We start from the raw sequence: 27,643 nt of genomic DNA on the forward strand, positions 1-27,643 counted from the left end.
GGAGCAACCAGAGCTCATCGACAGGACGCGAGGAAGAATCCTCGGGGTGAGCGCTTTACCGTATTGGCTGTACCGTATTGGCGGGAGCGACGACGCGACTCTGCGCGCACACAAGACACGGACGGCGGGTGCCGCTTGAACGCCGCGATTGAAAACTCCTAAACGTTTGTGCCGTCGACGTGTGAAAGAACGACGACGATTCTTCAGAGCGCACTCGTTGGCGCGCTTTAGGCCGAAGCCTTACGCGTTTCCTGATTTGGCTGCGGCCGAGGGCTCGAGGGGATCCTTGGGTAGCGATCGGGAACGCGACCCCGTCCGTGGATGCGAAGCCGTCAACCCCTTTGGGGCCGTCCATAAATGACGTCACGCGATTTTGGGCGATTTTTTACCTCCCCCCTCTCTCCCTCTCTCGTCACACGGCGTCAGAAATGTCTGACCCCCCCCCCTCTCTAGGTGCGTGACGTCATTTATGATCGGCCCCTTATCACGGACCAATTCAGATCTTATTTCTAGATTTGAAGCTTTCGTGACTGCAAGGATTCATATTCTTAGGTTTTTTCGGTAAAGTCACGTAAGTAAAACATCAAAATTAATAAAAATAAAACAAATCACGACGTTTCGGAGGCCTCCGAAACGTCGTGATTTTTGTTTTATTTAATTTTTTATTAATTTTGATGTTTTACCTACGTGACTTTACCGAAAAAACCTAAGAATATCAGATCTTATTGGTCACCTCGTGCCCTTGTATATACAAAAAAAGTTTCATCACAAGGGAGAAACACAAATAGGTATTAAAAAAACACATTTGCCGGTATTGAAACGGCTGTACACCGTATGGACCTGAAAACTAGAATTCCCTGTAAAAGAATACGGGGTAAAACGTGTGGGTTGGCAAGTATTTATTTAAATTATATTTAATTAGATCGGAGCTCGTTGTGGTCGCGGTTGCGAGTGTAAATTAGCGACTTTGATTTGAAGGAGTTTCTCATTTGCGTCTCGATGTGCGTCTCGCACGTGCGGCCTTGATAGCAACAGTGGTTAGGGGCCGTCCCTAAATGACGTCACGTGATTTTGGACGATTTTTGACCCCCCCCCCCTCGTCACACGGCGTCACAAAAAGTCAGACCCCCCCCCTCATATATGACGTCACAAAGCTCTGCCCCCCCCCCCCAAATAAAACACGCTTCAAATCGCTTTAAACTATTGTCGTTGTAGTGCGTATTTAATGTGGCGCTGCACTCTGACGTTGTAGGAGAAAACATTAAAAAGTCGATTTAATTAAGTAGAACGTGTTGTCTATATTTATTTAAAGTTGCGCATTTTGATGTGGCGTCACATTTCTCAACCCCCCCCCCCTCGTCACATCGTCACAAATGTCTGATCCCCCCACCCCTAGGTGCGTGACGTCATTTATGGACGGCCCCTCGCACGTGCGGTCGTTCTGTCTTGTACCGGCCCTCTGTGTGTAAGCGGTCTTGATAGCAACAGTGGTTAGCAGAACGGCGCTATTTAACATTGATTCCACGCCACGGCTGACATCAATCGTGAATGATATCTGATCTGGTTATGCACCCCCCCCCCCCTTACCGCTCCTCCCCTTATATAACCTTCCCTGACCAGCGTGGTGAAATGTTATTAAGATTATAATCTGGCTGCTATAAAGTTACACGTGATAAGCCGCTTCGCTGAGCTATCATTTGTGGCCAGGTCGCCTCAGAAAAAGAAGCTAATATTGGGGCTTTAACTGGTGAAAAATATAAAGTTAATACTTTTTTTAGTTGTTTGCTTACCTTTCGTATACTTTGCACGCGTGTCGTGTATTTGTATTGTAACTTTCTGACCCGCCCCTACTCGAAGTCTGATAAAGAGCTTTGCAGCACATCGGATTTATTCAGTATAAATATGCAGATGAAGGGTGGTCAAAACAGCCCCCAAGACCAACAGTGTGGGAAGACAATAATCAAGCAATGGATTTTCCAAGGGCTGACTCGTGTTACGCTTATTGAGATATATTTTGAATTAAGGTTTATTCAGATTTAGCACTCTGAATACTTAAAATATAGAGACAGTTATCATCAAGATAGAGACAGTTTTTTTTATCTTGTGTATTCAATCACCATTAACTTAATGAAATGCATCAATGTAAAATCATTGTCAATTATATACCATTACCCTGCTTTTATGTACTGGCCATTGCTGCTTAGCGGTAGAAAATGTCATTAAATTGCATGCTTTATGGATGTTGACACTTAAAACGCGGCTTTTCTCGTCTAAACTGCAGCGGCACATGCTGAAGATAATTAAGGAGTGTTAGGAATACTTGCTTGTAATTGGAAACATAACAATAACGTGCACTTTCCTCCGCGCGCTCATTGCTGAGCACCGACAAAGGTTCTCCAGGTTGCACAGTTTACACTGCTTTCAACTCGCCCACGACTCTTTCTGGTGTGGTGACCTTTAAAACAAATTGTTTTGAGTCTCAATTGCGCGGAGCATCTGCTGCCACTCCTTTTATTTAATTTCGAGAACGCGGGGGGGGGGGCGGGGGGTCAAGCGGCTTTTCATTAACGAGTCCATTTGTTTCAACGTTTTTTTCTCTCCTGGAAACTCAAACATCCTTTGACCCTTTATTGCAGACTTGGTGCCACTCGCTGGGAATCATCCGATCCCGGCTCTCTTTTTTTTCTACCTTTAAAGAGCGGAATGACAAACTGCCAGAGCCCAGGAACGGCCTCTTTTGGAGAGATAATGGGAAAATGTCACATCGCGTGAGGCTCAAGGTGTGCGCGTGCCTGGGGTCTGCAAGGCGCACGTGATCCTCGTTGAGCACGGGGCCTGGAGAATAGAGTAACTGCCGTTAATTTATGACGCGGCGGTGCCCTTTGCTTCCTGTTTCTGCCATCTGTTGTCCTTCAGCAGTGAATTTAATGAACTTGAGTCTTTTATATATATATATTTTCTCTCTTAGAAGGAAACTTGTCATCTAGGGGGCCTCTAAATTATTAACATTCACCCTTCCAGCGCTGACTTGTGCGCCTTGCGCGACGATACAAATGTTGCCTTTTAAAAGGCTTTTGACAGATTCTCATAACGAAGGCCAAGATAAAGAAAAATCAATCCACGAAAGTCCGTTCACATTTCACGTTGGTATTGATGACACATTAATAACAATTGGCATGCATTCTTCCAGCCATTTGCAAAGTCCCCGTGCGTTTCCCTTGCCGGTTAAATATAGGGGTGCGCAATCTGATGTGCGCTTTATTTATTATATAACAAGATGCAGCATATGAGTAGTGAGTTTCCACGTCGGAAGGGGAAGCGTGCCATGGGCGTTGATTCAGACGCGTTCCCAGGCATTCGTAGCGTCAGATGCCAAGACGCAGTTGGTGATCGCCCATATGCTTCAGTCCGTAAACATTGATCGCTGCGGCCGAGGGTACGACATTTAACTTCGCCCGGCGACAGAGCAATCTTTCCACCCGTCCCTAGCGAGCACAGGGCGTCCTCGGGATGCGTTTGACATTTTTCTGACGAAAAATAAGAGCCAGACGTGCCAGCTGTGGGCAGGCCGCCGGTCCGTGCCTATTGTCCACGAAATAATTTTTTAAAAACAAAAATGGGGTAAAAAAAAACAAATAGATGATATAGCTTTGTTTTTGTACTATTATCATCAGCTCAGTTTTGTTTTCTTTACAACTTGTTTTGTTTTAATTGGTTCAAATTTACACTGCGTCTCATTTGTGATATTTAAATGTCACAAATGGCGATGTTTGCAGTTAAATTTTTTTTGAATGATTTTGACACGTAATGGGTGGAACAGTGGTTGGTGCACCGTGCTATAAACCCGGTAAAAGGTGAGTTCCATTGCCAGCCTTGGCTAACATCAGTGGCGAGTTGATATCTGAACAAGTCCTAAGGGCACCCACTCTACCTACCCAGATTAACGAGCGCAGTGATATATGTTCAAATAATTCCCCATACAGCAATTAATCAAATTGTTTTTGCTTGTTTCATTCTGTACCCAAAGTTAACCGACTTTTGGCCTTGTGTGTTGAAACCTATCCCCTTTCGCACAGATGCTGAGGACCCTAAATCACCCAGGGGTAAAGTGTGCCTTTGTCTCTCTTCGGATCGCACACCGACGCGCTTTCTACCTCCCGTGGTGTTTCGAACGTTTATGGTGCATTTTATACACAGCTCACTTGGGCTGTGTGTTCACACGCGTCGGTGGAGGTCATAGATTTATTACGGGCTGTTGCACTGAGCTGTGCGATAGCCTTTCCCCCTCAAAACGTCTTCTCTGTTTAGTCCTTTTTTTTTACTATAGCAGAGACGCACAGCAGACCGCAACAGAAATTTTTGGGTGTTTTTTTTTGCATCTTAAAGGCTTCATCCTGTCTTGCCGATGTTTTTTTGTTCATTTGGTCTGCCGTTTGTTCTGCTGTTTGCGCAAAAGAATGAGCAGGGGCACGGGTCGAAGGATGTGACATTGCCACGAGACGATGCCATTGAGATAGCACGACTTTGAAGACACGCTCTGCTTATAAACTTACCACCCCGCCAGGAACTGACTCAGAAGTGATTCGGATATGTTTATGAGCAACATTAGGAATTTACGGTGCGGCAAAATAAAATTCAAGCGTAGAAGAAGCGTTATTTTCAACGGCTTAAACAATCCGTGACCGAAACTACTCATCGTGACTCTTTTTTGTTTTTGCAACTCCTTGTCAGTCTACTGTTGGATGAAGGCCTCCTTATGCCATGTCAGCAATGGAGGTTATTTAATCATTCATCACGGGTTAGTGAAGGGGGAATTGAATCTCGATACTTTTTTTTCGGAAGTTTGCATTGGGATATTTGACCAATTCCATGAATGAGTTTTTAGTTTCATATGGGAGTAAACCAGAGAACTTGAAGAAAACCCAGCAGGAATATAAGGGGGTGATAGCACTACCAACTGGACACCGAACAGCCCTCTGGCTTCTTCTTATATTATTTAATTGTTTTATTTTTATTATTTTATTATTTCCCTTCTACGCGACTTTACCGAAAGAACCAAGAAGATGAATCCCTGCAGTCACGAAAGCTTTACATCGAAATTTAGCCCTCTGGCTTTTTGAAGAGGAAGACCCAGGTTGGTTTAGATATGACCCAGTGTTGATGTTAGCCACGGACGTGAATCGAACTCGGGTTGATTGGTTCATAGGTCAGTGCGCTAACCACTCCACCACCGCTCCATTCTAAAACGCTGACGCACAAATGGCTCGGCTGTTTATTCTACTGCAACTCACATCCTCCCGCAATGATTTATAGCCGCATGCTTTCGTTTTATTTCATGTGTGTTGTGGTGCAAGAGCTACGCGTGTGGTGCAAGAAAATACGCTCTCGGTATCTGCGTTCCCACCGTGGGAGCCTTGCGTGTGCTCTTTGCACTCTGCACGACGCTGCAGGTTCGTTGAACGTGGCGCTGGGTTTGGTTCGAACCTGTTTCCCATCTGACGAAGGGCACATGTCGGCCTTGTACCGAGCCGCACGATGCTCCTCATGCCACATGTTTCTCTCCTGGAGGAAGAGAAACATACGTCTTGGCCGTGTTGAGCATTCGCAGTGCAGTGAGTGGGAAAACATGGGCCATGTTTTGATTTTGAGGGTTTTTTTGCCAATGTATAGTCTCGGGTTTTTCGATGGCAATGGGATTTCGTGCTCCCGAAGGAAAAACAAACTTTTTTTTGTTTCTCAACATAAAGAAAATGTACGCACACTTTTACACATATCAATCAGGAAACATATGGAGACAGTTTTATTTGCAACGCGTTGAAGTGAGGAAATTTTTTCTAAGCAAAATGCTCCTTTTTTGATGTGGCGAGTAGTGACACCAAAAAGAGTTCCAAAATTCAAGATAAATTACGTAGGCGGTTTCCAATGTTTGCCTTCAGGCAAAGATATTTTCTTTGCAATAATATCCTGAACTAATTGCTTAATGTGGCTTTCCAAGTCGAATAATGTCAATTTGTTGCACACAGGGGCTTTTTGTGCAAAACAAAACAGCTATATTTTCTAAAGCCCTTTTAGTACAGGCCGGATTGACTGGCAGGTGTGCCAGTTCTCTGTTTCGCTGCAGAGTAAAACAAAGACAAACGTGGACACTACAAAGATAGAGGTCCCCTTATAGCTGCCCAGGCTGTTGGGGAAAGTGCAGGGCAGCACAATGGTGTGGCTAGCACTACGCCCGGGCCACCTTTGTCTAACCGCTGACAATGTTCACACACCACACCAGGTACTCATTTAATGCTGAACCAACTTAGGGGAGGCCCCACGACAGGTTCAGACACCACTTTGCCATTGATGCCAGTCAAGGTCAGGATTCAAACCCAAGAAACCGGTTTTGTAGTGTAGCGCGCTAATTACCGCACCGCCCCTTGCCACACGCACACATGCTCGTACAGCGCAGGACGTCCATATGGCTTTTTTTTGAGTCGCTGTAGGTGGCTACATGTTTTGCTTTTAAAAGCCGAGCCTGCTCTTTGCGAGCAATTTCACAGATCATTTCCCCATTCTTTGAGCGTCATACACACGGGAGTGGTGTTCAATCACTGCGTCCGTGTTTTATTTGGAACACGCCCTCGTGAAAATGTCTCGGCAGTCGGATTGAAGGATAAGGTTTGGATATGAACGCCTAATAATGTGTATGAGAGTAAAGGTCGACTTGGCACCAACGCTCATTGCAAAGCAGACAAAGCCTAAATTTTTCAAGGTGCAACAATGAGCTTGATTACATTTTTCACAGTATATTCCCCCCTTCCCCCCGCTCCATCTACTCTCTTACTTAAGTTCTTGCCTCTCCCTCCCCTCCCCACATAAAAGTACACAAACCTCGCTCATGGTCCCCACTCGGAGGGGCAGCAGCGATCTCAATCTCGTCCCTCCTCGAAATCCAGGAACACGGCGTTCGTGACTTTTGTCCACGGAGTTTATGTATCTCTGCATACTCTGCTCACACCCCTACCCCCCCAACGTTCGTGCTCTGTACCGGGCTCCTACTGAAATATATATATTTTTTAATGTATTCGCGCGCCCCCTTGCCTGATGCAATACGCCGACACGAGAGGCACGGAGATTTCAACCGTGACCAGGGATTGATGGGATTCGATTCAATTAAATAATCCTTTGATTTTCATCCAATTAACCACCCCCCCAGCAACCTCATCTCGTATTTATTGTTTCATGGGTTTTTTTTAACGCCTTATTTGTACCGTTTTGTTTACTCCCGTTAGACTAGATGCAACGCTAGCTTATGCATGTGCGTGTGTGATTTGCGTTAGCATATCATTTGCTGGTGAGATTGACCATGATGACGATCGTCGCTTATCGCCTGTACACTTTTCTGAGACGCCCAATGAGCATATACGTCTTTATTTGCAAGAAATGCCTGCCTATAATAAACATACAATGTGCTTTTGCACGCACAGGAAACAAAAGTTTTGGTTCTGGGCTGAAAAATAAATCGTGTAGGTTTTTTTAAATTTTCTGAAATGTGTTAAAACAACCCAAAAAAAACCAGAAACCTGTGAAGTAAAAAATAATAATTTAAAACAGCGCGAGGAAATAAAAAAAACCCCCATTAAATTTTTGATTCGACAAAAATCGTAAAAAAAAATGTTGAAAAAAAAACCAGGCACCTTAATCGCAGAAAATAAATGCGGGGGGGGGGGGGGGGGGGAAAGGGCCCCTCAAGAACACCGAGCCCTGTGTTGCGCTCTCGGCTTCTGGTTTTCATTGCCGTGGGCGCGGTGCGGGCGCGCGGCTGGCAAACGCCATCGCTCGCCAGGCTCGGGTTCGCTGCCCCGTTGTCAGTCTCGCGCCCGTACGCTCGTCTCCTTCGATCGACCCAGGCGTATCTCGTCTGGAACTTGACGTCGCTGCTGACGCCAGAGTACCGTGTCTCTTGCGAGTTATTAACTACTTCGCCTGGTATGCAAGAGGTCGTGGGTTCGATCTCGATCCTGACGCCGGCTGTATATTTGGAGTTTGCGTGTCTCTCTCGCCGTGGTCATGTGGATTTTTCTCCGGGTCGTCCGGTTTTTCCCTCCGCATTTAGAACATTTGACTGTTACACATTTCCACATTATAAGCCACTGCGTTGAGCTATAATTTATGGCCAGGTCGCTTCTGAATAAAGAGCCGTATAGCTCAGTGGGCCCTACCTGCTCAGCCCGTATATATTAATCCACTGGTGGATAAGTGCATCTCCACACCATGCGGATCGTGGGGGGAGGGGGCATTTGACCGGACTTCCCAATGCTAAATGGCGCGAGGAACATAGATATTGGAGCATAGTGCAGTACAACTGATTTTGCTGCACTGCCCTCTGCTGACAATATAGTACTGCAGCATTTATGTTCCTGGTCACCCATTAAAGCACTATCCAGGCTCAATTCTACTTAGCTTACGAGGTGATGAGGATGCTGATGATGATGATGAATAATGACGATCGTTGCAGCACACGATGGGCGAGGAGGGCGAGGTCATCAGGCTGCACCTGTCATCTGACCCGGGGAGCACTTACTACGCCCTTGTGACCTGGAAGAAGAACAGCCATCAGGGATTGAACCTGAGCCTCACCGACTGCCGGACGGCCTGGACAGGGGAAGGTTCGGCCTCACCGCTTGATGTTTGCGCATCTCCTCCTTCGCTCCCTAACGCAGCGATCGATCGCCACACGGACGCAATTATGCCACCCGTCACGATTGCGTGCCGACAAAACCCACCGATTTAACATCGGTGTCTTTCCCTGCAAGAGCAGCATCGACCCAGCTTGTATGGGAACATCCTTTTTGTCTTTTAGCTAAGCTCACCTGTGTGGTTTGCAAGCAGCTCATGTCCCCATGGCGAGTACGGTGCACGTTTTCGGAAGTGTCCCAACCATGCCACCTGTGGATGTTTCAGGACTACGGTAACGTTTCCCGTACTGACTAGTTAATCAACCAACAAGCTGACAAGCAACCCTGTAAAGAGGGCCTCTTGCTTAGTCATTGCATTTAACTGCAGAAAGAAATGTGCGCCTAGGAAAATACACTGACACGCCCGGAAACATCCATATCACAAACAGATAGCTTATTAATCTGCTCATTACCCACAACAACATCGGAGAAGACCATCTCGTTATAACTACAATAACCTCTGCCTCGCTTACTGCAGAGACAGCAGTGCAGTGGGGCTCTCGTTCGTGCCATTCGACAATTGACTCGGGTGTCGAACCGTCGGAAGTGATCGAGTGCTCGTCGGTGGTGCGCAATCCGCAGTGACCAGCTCCAAACTGGAGGAGGAGGCGTCGGAAGCCGGGCTGTCGCTCGTTGACTACGTCGCTGAGCTCCGGGCCGCCCTCCTGGGCCACTGCTGGGACTCGTCCTCCAACGGAGACCTCTTCCGCTACGACCTGAAGCCCCCCGCCAGCCCCGGGCGCGCTCGCCGCAGGTGTTTCTCCATCTGCAAAGTGCACAGCGACGTCACGGTGAGGCTCGCGCGTTGAGCGTTGCGATTTTTGGGGAATGTTCAGGATAATTTTTGTTGACGGTAGCGGGGGGGGGGGAGCTTCTCCGTTGGCACCTCGGAAACTCCGAGCGTAATTCCCCACCCCCTCCCCTTTGCTCTTGTAACCAAGGAGATTATTACTTTTGTTTTGCTAGATTTTGAACCTGCATTTCAGATGCTTTAAAGATGCGGTTAATCGTTAAGAGTTATCGGCTACCTGGTTTTTACTTGGGCATATTACGTCAGCCAATTTAGGACTGCAATTTCAGATAATATTTTCCCCGCCTTTCTTGCTGGGTGACAAATAGTCGTAAAATACCACGCGTGTTGGAAAGTTCCCGATCACACGTACTTATCCAAGATGGGATGGTGGTGATGGTGCACGCGGATTCGTGCACGCGCCATCGATCTATTCCATAACTAAGCCAAATCTTCGAAACATATAATTAATCATCTTCAAAGTGACACCCCGGACGTATTGCTGGAATGATTTTTTAATATATTTACAGAAAGTCTTCGCTTAACGCAGGAGATGCGTTCCTGAAAGTGCCGTGTTAAGCGACAAACATGTTGAGAGAACACTATTTCCCCATAAATAACGTGACGACAACGTTTGGCGAGATGGCGGGACAAATAACTGAGTGTACGCCGCCGCGGTTCCGTGTCATTCATCGTGCTCTATGACTCCGCTCAGCCGTGCAGCTCAAGAAAGTGGTTCGCCGTCGACCGCTCGGTAACCGCGTTATAACGGTGCGCGTTCCACGTTTTGCGAAGACTGTTCCCGAATGGAAGAACCGCGTTAGAGTGAAAGAGCATTGTAGTGTAAGCACTGCTACGCGTTCAGCGAGGACTTACCGTACACTTCTCTGTGCCGGTGGGAATTGGTGCGCGGCCGACTGTGGCAGCTCCTGGCGCTTGATGAATGGCCTCTAAAAATGCCAACACGTAAGCCCCCCGAAGCCTCTCTTTGTTTCAGGCGCCGGGCTTCGCATGTTCTGTGTTGACTATCGGTACGTTTTTGGCACGGTAGGAAGGTGCGTTTTTAAAAGTTGATCATTATACATTTTTCTTACAGGGTCTTTGTTATGACAGTTGTTTCAACTTATCCACTTTTCTTCCCTTTTCGATAATTGTTTTGTTGTCCTGACCAATCGTCTTGGGGGCAGTGGCTATTATCACTGGCTAGCGACATCTGAACCCTGTACCATCAACCCGCACTGACCACGTGTCACACAACAGGTGATGTACCCACCATAGGTAGGTGTCTATAGAACGAGACCTGCTGGTCTTTTTTGAGTTGAATCTCCCTTTAGAATCAGAATCTTTATTTAAACTGGAGGACTCCAATGAGCTATCAAGCTCTCTTTCACAGATGTCCAGCAGGGATCGGTCAGAATGTTCCAACAACAAACAATACAAATTCACGATAGGAGTGCAAACTATAGGTAATGTAAACAAATCACTTAAAGAGTGTATACAAATAAAACTAAACTCTTTTTACCTTACCATGTAACGCCCACTGAGCTATTAGCTTATTTTGCAGACGCAACCTGGCCACAAATGATAGCTCAACGAAGTGGCTTATCACGTGGACATTTATAGCAGCAAAATAATCTTAAATAATCGAAATGCATGTTGATTCCAAATGTGGAGTGACAAACCGGAGGACCCGGAGAAAAATAATCCACACGACCACGAGGAGAGAGACATGCAAACTCCAAATATCCAAGCGTCAGGGTCGGGATCGATCCCCCAACCTCAATGAAGTGGCATGTCGCAACGCATCTCTACGTTACGCTCGGGTCAGCCGATGCCACCCTACACGTACAGACGAGACAACGGGTGGCTTAAATTAGGGTTGCTTTCCTCTGGCATTGCTTCCCACTGCTCCAGTAACAGCAGCTCACGAGTCGAACATCAAAGCGTTCCCTTTTTCAAATTAGTGGTGGGCGGTGTTCATCTTCGTTGGTGGTCCCTCGTCCAGTGGTGTTAAATTCCACATCCCTATGGCAGGGTCCAGTCGCTTCATAGCAGAGCTACTGACTTCCCACCAACTACTGCTGCCTCAGCAGGTGGTACTTATTTTACCCACCACAGAGGAATGACGATGATGATGAACATTTCTATGAAATCTCCCTACTGTTCTCTCATACGGGGTAATGCTCTTCCCCCCACGAGACTTTCGAAATTTGCAATATAATGGTAATATACGCAGCGGCGTATCGATCAATGACGATGGCGAAGACGAACATCATGTCGATGACGGTGACGCCCGATGACAAACTTGCACACCCTCGCGATCACGAACGCAGATTTTCTTACCACGATGGCGACCGCTGGGCACGTCAAACACTCATGGCGTGGCTCACTATTGCCGGAGAATCGGGAGGAGGAGGAGGAGAAGACACAGGTGCGACGGGAGGGGCATCCCCCGAGCCTTGTTCACATATTTGTTTCGGCCAGGATCGGGCTGGCCCGGCAGGAAATTTGCGTCCAGGATTGTTTGTTTGCCTTGGTATGTGCAGACAGAAAAGAGCCTCCAAACAGACGGGTTAAGAAAAAGGGGGTTAAGAAAAAAGGGGGGAACAAAAAAAACCCACTGCTACAGGCAAGTGCCTGTCCTCTCGTATTTACCCTGCTTCCGTTGTATTTGCAGTCAATACACAATGGCCGTGTTGATGGTGTGCATTCTGCGGGTTTGTGTGGCCGGGAGCCGATGGTCCCCTCCCGTCCACGCCCGCCCAACGACGCCACCCAACCCCAATGGGCCCTCCGCTGTCCAAACAGCTGTCTGTGGTGGTGGCTCGCTGGCGATGGGCGGCAATCGCCTGTGGGGGGGAGGACACCTGAGCAAATATCGGGTATTGTGTGTCACCGTGCGAGCGATTGCCAAGGGATCCCCACTGAGAAACACAAAAAAAAATACTTTGGCGGAGGAGTTGAGCACTAATTTTGGGGCGGTGGTGTAAATTTGCCTGGCCCGTTTCCAAGGGCCTGGCCGGACCGTAAAACTGTCTCGACTGGATTTGTGACGCGGCCTTAATGATGGACCACGAAGCACACTGCATAGTCTGAAACTGCCGCTAAAACAATGCCTGCCCTTGTTTGATTTTTTTGCTTTAATTAATGATTTCCTTTACATTTTTTATGTTGCGCGAATTTTCGCACAATTGCTTGCACACAACAACTGCGTGTATTGTTAAAAAAAAAATAGCCAGCCTAGCAGGTTTTTTTTCTAGTGGTCCTGAGCCGCAACTTGAAGCCAAGTTTTCAGCCACCTTTACAGCTGTGGCCCACACTGAATTCATCTGGGTGGCTCAGTGCTGAGACATTCCATGTTTTAGACTTACATTTTGGCTTTCGTCTGGGCTGTCATTTTCCAGCCAAATATTTTAGGTGTTTACGTTGTCCGTCGTGCATGCTCGCGCGCGTGTATGTGTGTGCGCTCGCGTGTGCACAACAGTGTGTTTCTCTTCAGAAAAAAAAAACTAAACAAATGTAATTCATCAGAATTGTCACTGGAAGAATTAACCAGACCTGGGAATGCAATTCGGTGATCAACGTGTGCACGTGTAGCTTGGGGTCGGCGTGCTCGCAGATATTGGTTTAGTTGTCGTTGTTGTTGCCCTTCGTAGTTTCAAACAATAGTTTGAAACATATTTTGTGAATTTGTATCTCCGCTGCTGAATGGAAGATGTGAAAGTGGTTAGGAGGGGGACAGCAGCAGTTGCTTACAGACTGTGATGGGCACATGTCATGGTTTAAACCGGGTTCTCAAGTGCGGGGAACTCATTGTGCGAGTCCAGTCACCATCATTGCGCAAAAAAATTAAACCGTTAAATTACATTTTTCACTTAGTTTGGCATATTCCAATCTCTGAGAGTTAAACATTGTACTTTTTATCAACTCGAAGCCCTTGCAACATAGTGCAATCGTTCTAGATTTGAAGTTTTCGTGACTGCAAGGATTCATACTCTGTTTTTTTTCGGTGACTTTACCGAAAAAAACCAAAGAGTATAGTGCAATCGCCCCGTGTTAAAGAGTGGTCTTCGGAAGGTGATGTCATAGAACTACGTCTGAGATCCCTTCTAGTGACCTCTTATCCACACAAGGGATCCCACACTTTCCCACGCGCCCTGCTATGCAGATGTTTGTTGCTTGTTGATCAAACAAAAACCACGTGTCTTTTTTTTATTCTCACGGCTGGAATATTTGCCAAATTAAGCAACAGCAGAAAAATCTCAAACGTAAATACGATGGGCGGTTTTGGTCTAGTCGTCGGTGATTAGTCTGCGATCATTCGTTGCTTCCGCTCTAGCAAATCAGTTTGATCAGGAAACCTAGCCGAGAACGCAGGATGATGGCGGCGCCGGCCCAGCGCTCGGTTTGCCCGAGCCACCTGGCCACCTTCTACGAGCGCTTTTGTTTTCTCTAGGTCGCTCTTTCTTGAACGGAGCGATGATGAGAGAGAGATGCAACGGATGCAAAGATCGAAATCGCGCTCTCCTCGCCGTGGTTTGTCCCCGAGGACTGCTTGAAGCTCGGCAGAGTCAGACAGAGACCCCACATGCCGCCTTGCAAAATCTTGGCCCATGCTTGGATTTTAATTGCCATCTTTAGACTCAAGGCTTGTGTCATGTGGCTGCTGGCACGGAGTAATATTGCGGGCTTGATTTTTTGCGCGTGCGCGCGCGTATGTGTACGTGCCTGCTAAAGTTAACTTTAGTCTTGCTTTTTTTGGATGCGGACTTGTGTCTTTGTTTGTCTGCCTTTGTACTATGACATCTGGTTGCTGATCCCTGCATTGCAGTCTTGTCAGTATCTTTGTTTCGTCTGCTTGCATCATTAATCCTTTGAAGATCCTCGCTCCGGTATAACCAAATCGTAAATCAAACTCTGCGGAGGCAAGGAGCATTGAACTCCGGCTGAAACTACGTGGGGTCCAAATCCGTACATCCCTAAGGCGCATGCTTTGCAGGGTTGTGAAACGATATCCGCTAAGCTGGTAACCGTTTTCAGAATCGAGTGCACCGATTGACACGCGCAGAACGTTCAAACGGCACGACGGCCCAAGCCATTGCGCGGAACATTTGGCGTTTCTCAGTTAAACGGAAAAGGTGCAGCCTTGCAATTACTCGCTTGCTTACTTGCGCCACTGCCGTTTTTTTTGTACTTTGATAATAAATGAAAACCTCGATATTTCAAGAGCCGCCAATGCAACGTGAATGCGAGACGGTGGTCCGAAATAAATAACGCCACAAGGCAGGAGTCCTTGAAGAGCCGCATGCTGCTCCACATCCGCAGGTTGCCGAGCCCCAAGCTGTGGTGTGTAAGGCTGTGGGACATGATCCCTGGAACTATTACAGATGTTGTGTGTTTTTTTTTCTTGTGCAGTCACCTAGTTTTTAATGCCCATTGCTCAGCTAATATAGATGATATTCGTGACTCATCAACATAGCTGGCTGCTGACTGGATCTGCTGATTGCCGCCATTATTTACTCACGTAATACAACATATGACATCAGGAACAGTAAATTGGTGGTGGTGGTGGTGTACAAAATAATGTTTGAGGATTCACAGAGTTCCGTGAGTCGAGAAAGTTTGGGAACCAATAGTCTCTGCTGAAATACATGCATGCACATCTATACGCGTGTGTGTGTGTGCGCGTGTGTATGCACCGTGTGTATATATGTCTGAGCATTTCACAAAGTGTAGGTAGTCACGCTGAAACTTTGTAGACTGCAGAGCTGATTCGTAGGCTCAGGCTGTTTACCGACTTTACATTGCCACACCGCGGCCATACAAATAAAGTCACAGATTAGAAACCTGTGCTCAGAGTGATGATATGTCGTCTATATTACGCCGTTGGTATCCATCTTTTTACAGCAAGGCCTCGCTCAATATCCTGCATCACGACGTTTGGCCAGTTTCATTTTAAGGGGCGTTTTACAAGGTTATCACATGCTGCGGTCCAGGGAGATGAGATCACGATCCCATTTCCTCCACTGCCATCGCTTGGCCACCTTCGCAGGCCTGTGAGAATTTTGTACCTAATCTGGCCCAGTGGCACAGTAATCACAGTACATGGCTCGCAGTTGGAAAGTTGCGAGTTCACATCCCACTCTAGGGTTTTTACTCGGTTATTAACTGGTAAATGCTGGCTGGCCATTGTGTTCCATTGTCTTTACCCCAACTCCACGTTTTGAAAATTAACCATAATTATTGTGCAGGTATTTTGAAAACTCGAGAGAGAAAATTATATCAGTGGCTCTTGCATGGTTATGCAAAGGGCAGTGAAATGATGCAATTGATTTGGTCATTGTTTGCTGACAAAGCTGGATGTGAATTCTGTTTTCTAAATTCTTGTACCGTATGCATGTTTTGTTTATCATGGCTTTTGTTTAGATTGATCGTAGTGTTGTAATGGAGATGTTTAATGTGTTTGCTTCACGTGTGCCTTACAGCTTTCATGTTAGCGCGTGTATTTAAAAATGCGCTACGGAAACAAACTTCAATCGACTGATTTTTTGTTTTGTTTGTGTGTGTGTGTGCGTGCACGCACGCACGTGTGTGTGTGTGAGTGAGCTATATGAGGAGCGGTAGTGTCGCGGTTAGCGTGGTGCGCTACGAACCTGGTGACCCGAGTTCAATGCCCACTCACGGTCAACACCAGTGACGATTATCTGAATCAGTCATGGGCCTCCCCTAGGTCTACTCAGCCTCAAATTAGTACCTGGTGTCATGTGTAAACATCACCACTGCGGAGACAAAGACGGCCGGGCGTGGTGCTGGCCACCCACCCCCTCGTATGCCGTACCAGCTTTTATAGGTGCTCGCTAACAGCACTTGCCCCAATAGTCTGTTCAGGCTATACGGGGATATTTGTCTTTTTGTCTATATAGGGAGCTCACACACATACATTTGTTAGGAGGCATGAATGGGCACAGCACAGGCTCGTGGAAAGATGGGCAGTTGTGGTACAGGAGGACCTAGAGCTGAGTGGACTTGGCAACCGCTGACATCAGTGCTGTCAAAATTAGCCATGGTGGAAAAGGCCCGTGAAAGATTCTACTGGGTGGCTGTTTAGCAGATGCCCTCCAGCAATAATACGAGGCAGAAGAACGGGCGCTCGGAACAATAAGCAGAGCATCAGGCGGCAGATGACCCCTTGACCTGTTCTTGCCAGCAAGCCTTCGACCCTCCACGTGGTCTCAACATGTATCTAGCCCGGTACGAGCACGTGTGTCAGCGATGTCGCTGCCGGCTTATCGGTGAACGACTGTCTGACGCCGCAGTGGCGAGATGTTTACTACCTCGCTTGGTATACAGGAGGTCGTGGGTTCGATCCCGACCCTGACGCCTGCTGCTGTATATTTGGAGTTTGCATGTCTCTTTCCCCATGGGCGTGTGGATTTTTCTTTGGGTCCTCCGGTTTTTCCCTCCGCTTTAAAAATTCACACGCGTTTAGAGTATTTGGCTGCTATAAATTTGCACGTGATAAGCCACTTCGTTGAGCTATCATTTGTGGCCAGGTCACCTGTGATAAAGAGCTGCATAGCTCAGTGGGCCTCACCTGGTGAAATAAAAAAAAGTGTTTAGTGCGGTAATGAAAGACTTTCGAGGACAAAGCGCATGTCGGATAGCTGCTACGCGAACCCCCACGTGACAAAACGCGCGATTTCCCCCCCCCCCGCCCTCACCGCTGACTCGTCCGTCCCCCCCCCCCCCCCTTAATCGCACCGCGGCGCTGGCAGTTCGAGCTGGGCACGGTGGAGCTGCGCGAGCTGGACGAGCCGGTGACGTTGGTGCGGCGGCTGCTGGACCGCGGGCTGGAGGGCGAGCGCCGCCTGCGACAGCGCAACGACGACCTGCAGCGTGACAACGAGCGGCTCGCCGAGGAGCGCGGGCGCGCCATCCAAGAGTACGCGCCAACTCTCGAAACACCTCCTCCCCCCCCCACACTCCCGCCCCCCCCCCCCCACACGCGCGTGCCCGCGAGTATCTTGTCTACGCGTGCCCTGAGCCAAATTTAGCGCAATTCCACGTTCCTTTGATGGGGCTGAGTGTTTCCATAGGACAGCCGCTGTTGATTTTGCCACAAAGTGGTGCTCATTTTATCGACACCCACAGCCGCCAGGGTTTGAACTTCTGACCATGAGCCACTCGCTCATATGCTGAGCCACAGTTGTCAACTCTTATTTGCGCAAACGTTAACATCGTTCAATCGATATTTGAAGTTTTCGTGACTGCAGGGATCCATACTCTTTGGTTCTTTCGGTAAAGTCACGTAGGTATAAAATAAATTAAATTAAATCACGACGTTTCAATCGCAACACAAGCAATACAGCAGGACAACTGCTAGTTATTTTATTTTATACCTACGTGACTTTACCGAAAGAGCCAAAGAGTATGTTAACCTCATCTTCTTGGTTCTTTCGGTAAAGTCACATAGAATGGAAATAATAAAATAATAAAAATAAAACATAATAAAATAATGTTTTATTTTTATTATTTTATTATTTCCATTCTACGTGACTTTACAGAAAGAATTAAGAAGATGAATCCCTGCAGTCCCAAAAGCTTTAAATCGAAATTTATGTTAACATCGTTTTTGTAAAAGGTAGAGAAGCAAAGGTTTCTTTGAATCAATGCATACTATAATTATTCATGATTTAAATCCTGCACCCTTTCCTATCTCTCATCTCACTCCACTCTCCACTCCGCACTCTCCTACCGCTCACCTCTCATCCCACTCTACTCCCCTTCTTGCGCTATCTCTGCTCCCGCAACCAAGGCGTTCTGTCAAAATCTCCAGTCAACCTTCGCTCATTGGCAACTTGCTGATTGCCTTAGTGGCAAGTTGCTCGTTGCTTCCTTCCAATTCCCTGCAACTTATTGCCCTGTAGGTGGGTGTCTCATGCACACCGTATCACTCTGTGATCCACAAACCCCAACTCCCAAGTTGCCTGCATTGTGGGCGTTGCAACCACGGCGATTTCACCGAGCACTAAAATAAAGAAAATATCCCCAAAAAAGGTTTCGTGATAAGTTCCTTATGTTCTGCACAATGTGCATTTAATAAAATCCCGGGTAACTTTGGAGAGCGAAAAAAATAATATATACACATTGAAACTTTCCAAGCATAAATTTCACACAGGTGTCTCGTTGTAATATCACAAACGCTGAGCGAATCGTACGATGGAAATTTAATTTGGAGCTCTCTTTCGCTCATATTACCAATTCCCTAAAAAGAATAATTTTGGGACAGGGCCCAGGGTTAGGGTGGCGTTTCCACGGTCCAGCCGCTGGCAGCTCGTGACTGTCCCCCCCCCCCCCCCCGCCGCACATCATCCATCATCGTTACCGCTGGCCGACCAGCCTGGGAGGTTGTAATGACAGCGAAGGCTGAAGGCTGCTGGAATCCCTGCGTGTCACCCCACCAGGCACACTCCCGATTCATTACACACCACCTGCGTTGCTGTACAAGGGCCCCGTTTGACGGAACGTCCGAGTGAGGGGATGTCGAATTTTGAGTGTTGGTTTTATGTGTTTTTGTATTTTTTTCTGTTTCGCCAAGCATGTGCGACGTGGGGCTTGAGCGCAATGCGCGGTGACGTCCGCCGTCGCACAAACGCTCGCGTACGCACGTGAGCGTTTGCGTGTGTCTTTGTGGGGAGCGGCAGTGGAACGGTTAGCGCACCACGCTACGAAACCGGCGACCCAAGCTCAGTTCCCGCTCACGCCCAACACCAGTGACGGCTATTTGAAGCGGTCATGGGCCTCCTCTAGGTCGACTCAGCCTTAAATGAGTACTTGGTGCGATGTGTAAATGTCGCCACTTGGGAGACAAAAGCGGGCGGCCAGGCGGGCAATGCGCTGGCCACCCACCCCCTAGTGTGCCGTGCCGTCCTTCATAGGTGCTACTCGCTCACGGCACTTTCCCCAACAGTCTGCCAATGGTCTTTGCCTTTGTGCGCCTTTGTGCGTCTTTGTATTCTGTCCCGTCCAGGCTGAGGGCGTCCGTGGACAACAAGGATGAGCTGGAGAGGGACCTGTACGGAAAGTTCATCCACGTCCTCAACGAGAAGAAAGAGAAGATTCGGCGGCTCAAGGATACCCTGGATAAGCACGCCGCGGCCCAAGTGCCCCCTCCCTGCGCCAGGTCAGTGTCCAGCCAGGGCTCGCCCCCCGGGGCACAGGTGATTGAGTTGTGTAGGTCAATAAGAAGGAGTATAGTCTGGTCAGGTGATGGGTCGAACCAGGTCAGGGCTTAGCTGGATGGGTTCCTTCAGCGCAGGTAAAACCTCCGGTGCGGTGCGTGAGTTTAGTGTCCGGAGATAATATTATTGCACCTGTTGCCCCTCGGTAAGGAAGGTTGTAATTGAGAGAATAACCAAATGTTTTTGTGTTTAGAATCGCTCTCAAGCAACTTTGCAGTCTCTTTTGTTGACATCTGACACTAAAGTTTCATGTGCGTGTCAAAATAGTAAACGTTGAGTGTGTTGTGTAATCCACGGTTAACGAAACTCATTAACAGGACCGGACTGCTGATGAGAATCAGAACTCGAAGCCAGTCCAGACATTTCCTGCTGATACTAAGTGCAAATTACGATTTGGATTAATATAGTTTCTCAGGACCCAAATCGGATTGTCACTCAATATTTTATTTTACAATATTCCTTCATCACTGATGTTACAAATATTTCCCTTGCAGAACAGACAGTGAATCTCAGTGGGTTGTTATCACCTGTTTAAATAAAGAACACTCGAACCAATCAATAGGTAAGGGTCCGTTCACCGCGCCACACATGTTTTTAGTTCAACATCCTTTGGGCCTTGTGGTGGATCAGTCTTTTCCAAGAACGTTTTTTCAAGCAGGGAAAAACTCTGGATCAATTTGAACTCTTTGAACCTCATCAGCAGAGTCCAGAATATAAGGCGCCGCAGGTCAATGGCCTAAATTGGTGCTTTCTTTCAAGTTACTTTTGCGTGAGGATGCGTGCTCAACCCTCGTCTCTCTGTCAATGTATTACCCAAAATCCACGGACACAGCTCCGCTAATGGGTTACACCGGGTCAGTCAAGCAGAGGTGACTCGGTAATCATTGCAAGCCGGGCGGGTTTGGTGAGGTCGCGAGTTGCCCGGGCAATGGGCGTGAGAATTGTTGGCTTATCGCTTCCGTCCCTGCCATCGCATCGCGGGCCCCTCTTGTCCGCGAGCGACGGGCGACGCGTTAATCGCGCGGCACGCGCCGGGCGACGACGATGACGGCGGCGTCCGTCCCACCGGCGCTTCCGTTGCCGTTTTCGTCGAAGCGCCGGCGGCGTTGTTGGTGGCAGCTCTGCGGCCCGGGCGGCGGAGGGCACGGACGAGTCTGACTACGGGGGCACCACCGACGAGGAGAGCCAGGCCCCGGCGACCGGAACCGGCAACCGGAAGGCGGCGAAAGCCCCGAGCACCGTGTCCGTAACCCAGCAGGAGGGCGAGCGAAGAGGTGAGTGCTGCTGACAGATGCTCGCTGGTTTCCCACGCTTTCTCGCAGCTCCCCCCCCCCGCACCCCCCCCTCCACTTCCCGCTCTACCAAACCTGCGTGCACTTAACGCTCACTCACACTCGAGGCTCTGTAATAAGTGACCAGGCTGTTTGTTCACAGTGTGCGGGTGGGGGGGGAGTAGCAGGGTGGTGGGGGTGGGAGCAGTGCAATACCTGATGAGCAGATGTTGGATTGCTGGGGACTGGCAAGTCTAATAGAGGGAGTTTGCTATTTGATTGGGAGAGTCATTAATTGAGGTGGTCTAGTGGCCGGGGGAGTTTATAATGGCCACATCAGAGCAACGAGTCCGCTCTGCACAGATCCCGGGTTCAGTTCGGAGGCTGAGCTGCGCCTGATTGAACTGGATTTCTCAAGCATATCGGGTTGATGGTCTGTAAGCCTGGGCAATGACTGCACGGATAAGTCTTATTACATATGATTTGTAAATTAAGCCAGCATAATCCAGCTCTGAGAATATATATTATTTTTCGTTTAATCTACACGCGGCAAGCATTTTGCTGGGCATATACAAGGTGATGCCCTGAGAGAGAATAACAAGGGCATATCGAAGTGAATTAAGATGCAGTTAATCGATGTTGCGATACGGTTCCATTCTCGCTGTGCAAACATTGTATGGAAATAGTTTTCTCCCGTGCCACGACGTCGGATTGCGTGACTGCAATATATTTCGGGGAGAGAGTGCATTTTCTAAGGAGTCCGTAATTGACGCTGCCTTCACGCGCCGTCGCATTTGGAAGACTTGCTGCGTGCGTCTTAATCTGCCCCAAAGCGGGGGCCAACAGAGGCCCTCTTCATCACGTGCCGCGGACACGTGGAGATCACGGACTAAAGGGAGACCTTGACCTTGTCAGGGGGCGGCGGAGAGTTTGAGGCTCCGCGGTTCAAACAAAGAAAAAAGCGGCGGAAGCGGCGGAGGCGTTACCGACGACGTGAACTTGCCGCGAAATAGAAAGTAGGTCCACGTTTCCGTCTGCCGCCCGCGGGGGTTGCGTGACGGTCGGCCGGCTGGTGCGTCTCATCCCATCGCCTTCCCGCGGTTCAAAAGTGCGCGCACAGGCGGCCCTTTGTTCGTTTGTGTCGGGGGTGGGACGGGTCCTAGTCCGCTGTCATGACCCACAGTGAGCTGGTGGCGGGGGGGGGGGTCACGGCTGACTGACTTTTCGGGCGTGCGGGAGTCAGGGAGGGTCAGAGGGAGGTCGACCGGCGGGGGCGTGCGGCATTATTCTTTGGGCGGCAGGAGATTCTTGGAAGGAGAACGCTTTTGAGTGTCTGGGAGGAAGCTTTTCGGGAGGTCACGGTGGTAAAAATGGACAGAGATCAGAGGAGCGATCGGGACGCGACGAAGAGAAGCGGCTGATGTGCCCTGAGCCGCGGTTCGGCTTCGTTGAGATTAATCCTCACGCGTCTCAAAAGGAGCCGTCAATTTTCCGTCAAGCTCTCTTGCAGAAGAACAAAGCGGCGACCTGAATCGTGTGAAGGTCAGCGACGTAAGCACGGCATTGAAAATAAAATCTCCTTCGGCAGGATGATCATTGCGCATCGAACACGGCGCTTGCTGCTCAGCCCCTGTGGCGGCTGCGTTCCTTGTTCTTCGACACGAGCGCGTGATTAAGGTTAAAATGAGGACGGCGTCGGAATGAATTCCCACTCGCATTGTCCTGTTTTCTGTCAGCTCTCAACTCTCACCGTTTTTATTTTTTTTCCTTCCCCCCTCCCCTGTCGCGGTCTGTCTGAATAGGGTTTCCTTCCAACTAGCGTTGGGTGAGTCAAACATTTGGATTAAAACAATTTCTTATGTTTCCTTCTGTTATTTAAATAATTTTTGTTGTTTTAGCCACCCATTTTCCTGTGGCTATAACCCAAAGCTGTGTTTGCAGCATTATCACATTCTTGAATGTCCCTCTTGGGAACCATTAGGTTATTTTCTGTTCCATTGTATCCAAGTTCAAGGTGTATGTATAGACACACACGCGCTGCGCGCGTGCTCATGTTTGTTTTGCTGGGATTATGAGTTCAATTGCCCATCTGGGGTGGGGTCTGTGGCCCTCCGCTGCTGGAACAATGCTCGCACGGACAACACATCGCCCTCAGACGGGGTGCAGCTGACTTCCTTCGCCGGAGCTGCGTGACCCCCATTTCTTCCCCATCACCGTGTTTTGTGACAACGGGGGTCACGTACGCGCTCCGAAAAACAACGCCAAGCAAAATCGCACTATTTGTCGCAGCCGATGAAAATCGTCCACAGGAATTAATTTCAACATTAAAGTTAGCGTTTTTGTCTTTTTTTTTGTTTTCCATCTACGTATCTGTTTATCGCTGTCTCTGTCTCACTCGCCTCGATGCATGAAGTTGCGCCAACCTCGGCGTTTGCAGACTTTTACAGACGCATTTGCTCCTTTGTGAGTTCCGCGTTTTCATGCTGCTAATTTATATCGCAGAAAATATACCGCAAACGGCATTGCCAGTCGTCCCCTGCTGCCGAATTTGTCCACCGCGTGCAGTGCGGCGTGGGGCGACGGGGGCCCACCTGTGTTTTGCGTTCACATGCGAAAAGGGGGAGGGGGGGGGGACAGTGTCTAAAAAAAAAATATCCACAACCGCCCTGAGGTTTGCACATCCCAGCGGCGTCAGCAAAGAAATATTCCGCGTGTTTTTTTACCCTGACTTGCCCATGGCGGTAGGGGAAAGAGGAACGTTCTCCCCAGGGATTAATTAAATAAGAAAGTACGTTTCTAATTGTTTACCTAGACGGTTTTTTTTTTTAGACTGACAAATGAGAACATTAGTCGCGGAGCCTTTGCCACTGTTCACAGCTTGTCCCGAGGTTGCCCGAACGTTTCCGCGGAAAGCGAAACACAATGATTCCGCAGACAGGTCAGGATGCGCTGCCAAGGCTGGTGCGCACAACAATAGACATTGCCACAAATTATTTAAACGAACTCTTCTCTCACTTGGCTACCCCCGAGGTCGTTGCCGGCGACACTGCGGCGTGATTTACTGCTTTGGCGTTTCGCGGTTTTTATTTACGGAATCGCCCCTGGCAACCGATTTTCCCCTCTCTGTTATTATTATTAGTTGCCTTTTAATGTCGTAATACAAATATTTTTGTTACATCTGGTATTTAATTACTGGAAATATCCGAGGGGGTCGAAGGTCAGAGAGAAGAGGTTCCGCTCGCCCGCAGCCGGCGGGGACCCACGTGCCATCGCGGTGAGGGTGAAACTACCCCCCCCCCCCCACTCGCGTCTGGGATATCCTCCCGCTTCTTCCTGCTCCTTACACCCCCTTTCACCCCCGACCCAGCCCCCCCCCCCCCCCACCGTGCCGTGCTGTGAAAATTAACGCCGCAGTGCAGAAATACAACAACAGCCTCTTTTCTTCCCCAGATTCCCCGCGGCTCGTTCAAGGCTCATTTTCGCACACATCACTTCTCCGGAGTGACGTTTTTCACTGGAGGGGGGAGGGGGGAGGGGGGAGATTGATTTATGATTTATTTTTGCGTGTCTTTTTGCATTACCCGCAAGAACTGTTCCTAAGTGAAGTGTTCGTAAATGTTAGTTGGCATGCGATGGCGCGTCTATCGGAATCGTTTATTATTACGCTCGCGATGCGTGGATTGAATCGCCCGTGCGTAAGAGTCGATCATTTTATATTCCTGAACAGCAGTTTGCTGGATATACTAAACTAAAACTAAACAATTCTTTTTTATTTTACAAGGTAAGGCCCTGAGCTATATAGCTGTTTTTCAGAAGCGACCTGGCCACAAGTGATAGCACAACGAAGTGGCTTATCATGTGGGTCGGTATCGAACCCAAGGCGAGGGAGTTAACAACTCACCACCGTGGCACCCATACACGCATACCTCTTGAGCAGGCCCAGCTGTGCTTATATCTGAAGTTGTGCTCTTGCATCAGAAATTGCCTCATTGTGTGTCCCCCCCGCTACACCCTCCCGGTGTAACGTTAGCATGCGTCGCTTATATCAGAACTGTACTCATACACAGTGTGCTTTTATACAGCTTCTACAGTAATGGATTAATGCGATCCCCACAGTCGTTAAACACTGCTGAGTTCACCACAATGTAAAAATAATAATAATCAGTTCTTGAATCACAAACCCCTTAATCGCGTCAATTAATCGAATCGCCGAGGATGAATCGTTGCAGCCCAACAAGATTGGTATATCATGAATAATAGAATTGTGATGGTTGTTAGAATCGGATATTTAGGATTCATGACGATTATCAAAAAAATTCAAATATTTTCCGCTTGCAATTATGTCCGTATGAATCAAAGGCAAATGAACAAAGGAGAAATCGCAAAACAATGCAAAGCGAGACGCTGATAGAGAGTCGTGAATTGCTCACACGCCAACATAACCATTAGTGCCAAGTACACTTTAGCGGCACCGTGCAAGTCCTTTTTTTTCCTGCTTTCCGTGGCGCCTGTTAAACACGTCTTCAAACGCGTCCACCGATAAAAAGTAATAACAGGACCCCATGGCGCAGGGCGCAAAAGCGAGGCGGCCACCTGTGCATGTGGGCGTCCCGGGGCTCGCGATCGGAACGCCCGACCACCGCACCCGCGGGGACGTCTTTCCGTGGAAGCTGAGCGACGGGTCGCGCGCCCGCTCGCATCTCGTACTCCAGATAGAGCCGTCGAACCTGAGACTTCTCACGTCCCACTGGGCCCAGCGCAATAACCAATGACCACGCGCACACTGGCCCACTGCAATAACCACTGGGCCAGTACAATAACCAGTGGCTCAACAATAACCACTGGCCCACTGCAGTAACCACTGGGCCAGTTTCCACAATTGTGGGCTCTGTGCACAGAGCCTCCAGGGAATTCCTGCAGAGAGGAACCCAAGTGCACGGCCCGTCCTCTGCAAAGTGCACTTTAAACGGCCTGTGATGTCATCGTTAACAAAAGTGAGCGGCCGCGTTCCCAAACGACATCTGAGATATCCGCGGTAATATTTTAATTGCAATAACATTGCCTTCTCAGTTGCGTTTAATATGGTTGTAAAATTATCCATGGATTGGCATTATTTGCTTTGCTAGTGATTCACGCACCAAAGTGCACATATCAGTTTTGATGATTTTGACACATGTATCTTGTACGTAACCGATCCATGGAAACCCTGCTGCCACCCATGGAATCCTACATGATGCACCACATCATCATAGGCCATGATCAGTCCACTGCTGGATGACGACGGCCTCCCCGAGCCACGTAACGATCCCCTCTAGCCCCCCCGCACAAGGCGTTCTCGTCGATCCGTGTCCTCTCTCCCGGGGCGCGCTGCCTCCCTTGGCTGCCACTCCGTCGTTATTACCGACCACCGGCAGTGTCGCCACGATGAAGGTGGGCATCGCTTCTCAGCGTGTTCCACGCTCGATGCAACATTTGTTTAAACTCTCAAGCGGCTCCTGGGACTCGGGGAAATAAACACATCACGAGTAGGGGCTGTTTTGTTGTCGCGCAGGTTTTTTTTTGTTTTGCCCTGCATTGCTCCCGGGGGAGGAGGAGGAGGAGGGGTGGGAGTTTCGGTGGCCGCAGTCGGATGAGGAGCAGCCACCAGTGACCCCTAGGACAGGTTTCGCACCATTTTTCTTCTGCCCTTTCCTTCCCTGGGCCCGGCTCTTGATCCCAACGGAGAGCAGACCACCCTGGCTGCGGTGTCGCATCTCAATATTTACACATCTAACAGGACCGAAGAAGCGGTGGGTGGGGGGCCGTTTGGCGGACGAGAGAGGAAAAACAAAAATTAAAACGAACGCGCCACATGGTTTAGAGGATTCACAAGCTGCCGTTGTGCATCTGTGCGATCGCAATTAAAAGAGCGGCACGCGTGCCCCGTGGCCAGCGCTCGACCCATACCTCCCCCCGCCCCTGTGTCTGTGTGAGGCCCGAGACGCACACGTGTGTGGCCCACGTGCGTGCGTACATGCGCGCGTGTGCGTGCGTGTGGGCGCGCAAGCCCGAGCATCCCGTGCCCTTGTGTGAACGACGGACAAGGGGGGGAGGGGGGAAGCGTGCTTGGCAGGTCATCGCGTAACTCTACAAGTCGTTGGACGCGATGGGTAAATTTTTTTTCCGCGTTAATCCTTCTGCGAACTTCGCCCACGCCTTTCATCTGAGGGAGCGTCATCCCAGGACACTGTGTTCTCTCCACCGCCTTCGTCTTTGACGAGGTGACCCCTCGTCACCCGCTTCGATCGAGCTCTTGCCGCTTCTGTCCTCCGCAGGTGCCGTCACGGCTTTTGACCCGTATGACGACGACGACGACGGCGCCAGAGTCGGCGGAATGGACGCAGGCGCGGGCCCCACCAGGAGGCAGCGCAAACGACGGGGCCATCAGCAGGTGACCGTGACGGAGACGCCAGCAGCGGCGGTGCTGCCGCCGCCCGCCAAAACCAAGCCGGCCAATGAGTACGTAGAGGAACACGTCCGTGTGTGTTCCGTGCGTTCCGTGCGTGCAGTCTGCTCAGGTCTTCAGTTAGGTGGGCAGGCGGGGGGCGGAGTGGGAAGAGTACACAGTGAAATAAAATAAGA

At 49.1% G+C, this 27,643-nt stretch overlaps 1 protein-coding gene across 1 annotated transcript; it reads left to right on the forward strand.

Moving 5' to 3' along the window:
* Nucleotides 1–27,643, forward strand: LOC133346686 (DNA repair protein XRCC4-like). Its single transcript, XM_061558474.1, has 9 exons — nucleotides 1–46; nucleotides 4,077–4,103; nucleotides 5,355–5,450; nucleotides 8,501–8,651; nucleotides 9,303–9,511; nucleotides 17,286–17,452; nucleotides 19,541–19,693; nucleotides 20,847–21,025; nucleotides 27,337–27,643. Exons 2-9 carry the CDS (start codon nucleotides 4,077–4,079, stop codon nucleotides 27,639–27,641), a joined length of 1,287 nt encoding a protein of 428 aa, XP_061414458.1. The 5' UTR covers nucleotides 1–46; the 3' UTR covers nucleotides 27,642–27,643.

The sequence above is a fragment of the Lethenteron reissneri genome, chromosome 24 (genome assembly GCF_015708825.2).
Source record: "Lethenteron reissneri isolate LAM-NWPU_2019-01 chromosome 24, ASM1570882v1, whole genome shotgun sequence".
Classification (NCBI taxonomy): domain Eukaryota; kingdom Metazoa; phylum Chordata; class Hyperoartia; order Petromyzontiformes; family Petromyzontidae; genus Lethenteron; species Lethenteron reissneri.

What these genes read in the sequence shown, in the direction of transcription:
- LOC133346686 (XM_061558474.1), top strand. Translation starts at nt 4,077, where the DNA reads ATGCTGAGGACCCTAAATCACCCAGGG. An exon ending in GTGCCCCCTCCCTGCGCCAG is followed by an intron (nt 19,694 to 20,846) that starts GTCAGTGTCCAG and finishes TTTTCGTCGAAG; the next exon opens with CGCCGGCGGCGTTGTTGGTG. An exon ending in GCAGGAGGGCGAGCGAAGAG is followed by an intron (nt 21,026 to 27,336) that starts GTGAGTGCTGCT and finishes TGTCCTCCGCAG; the next exon opens with GTGCCGTCACGGCTTTTGAC.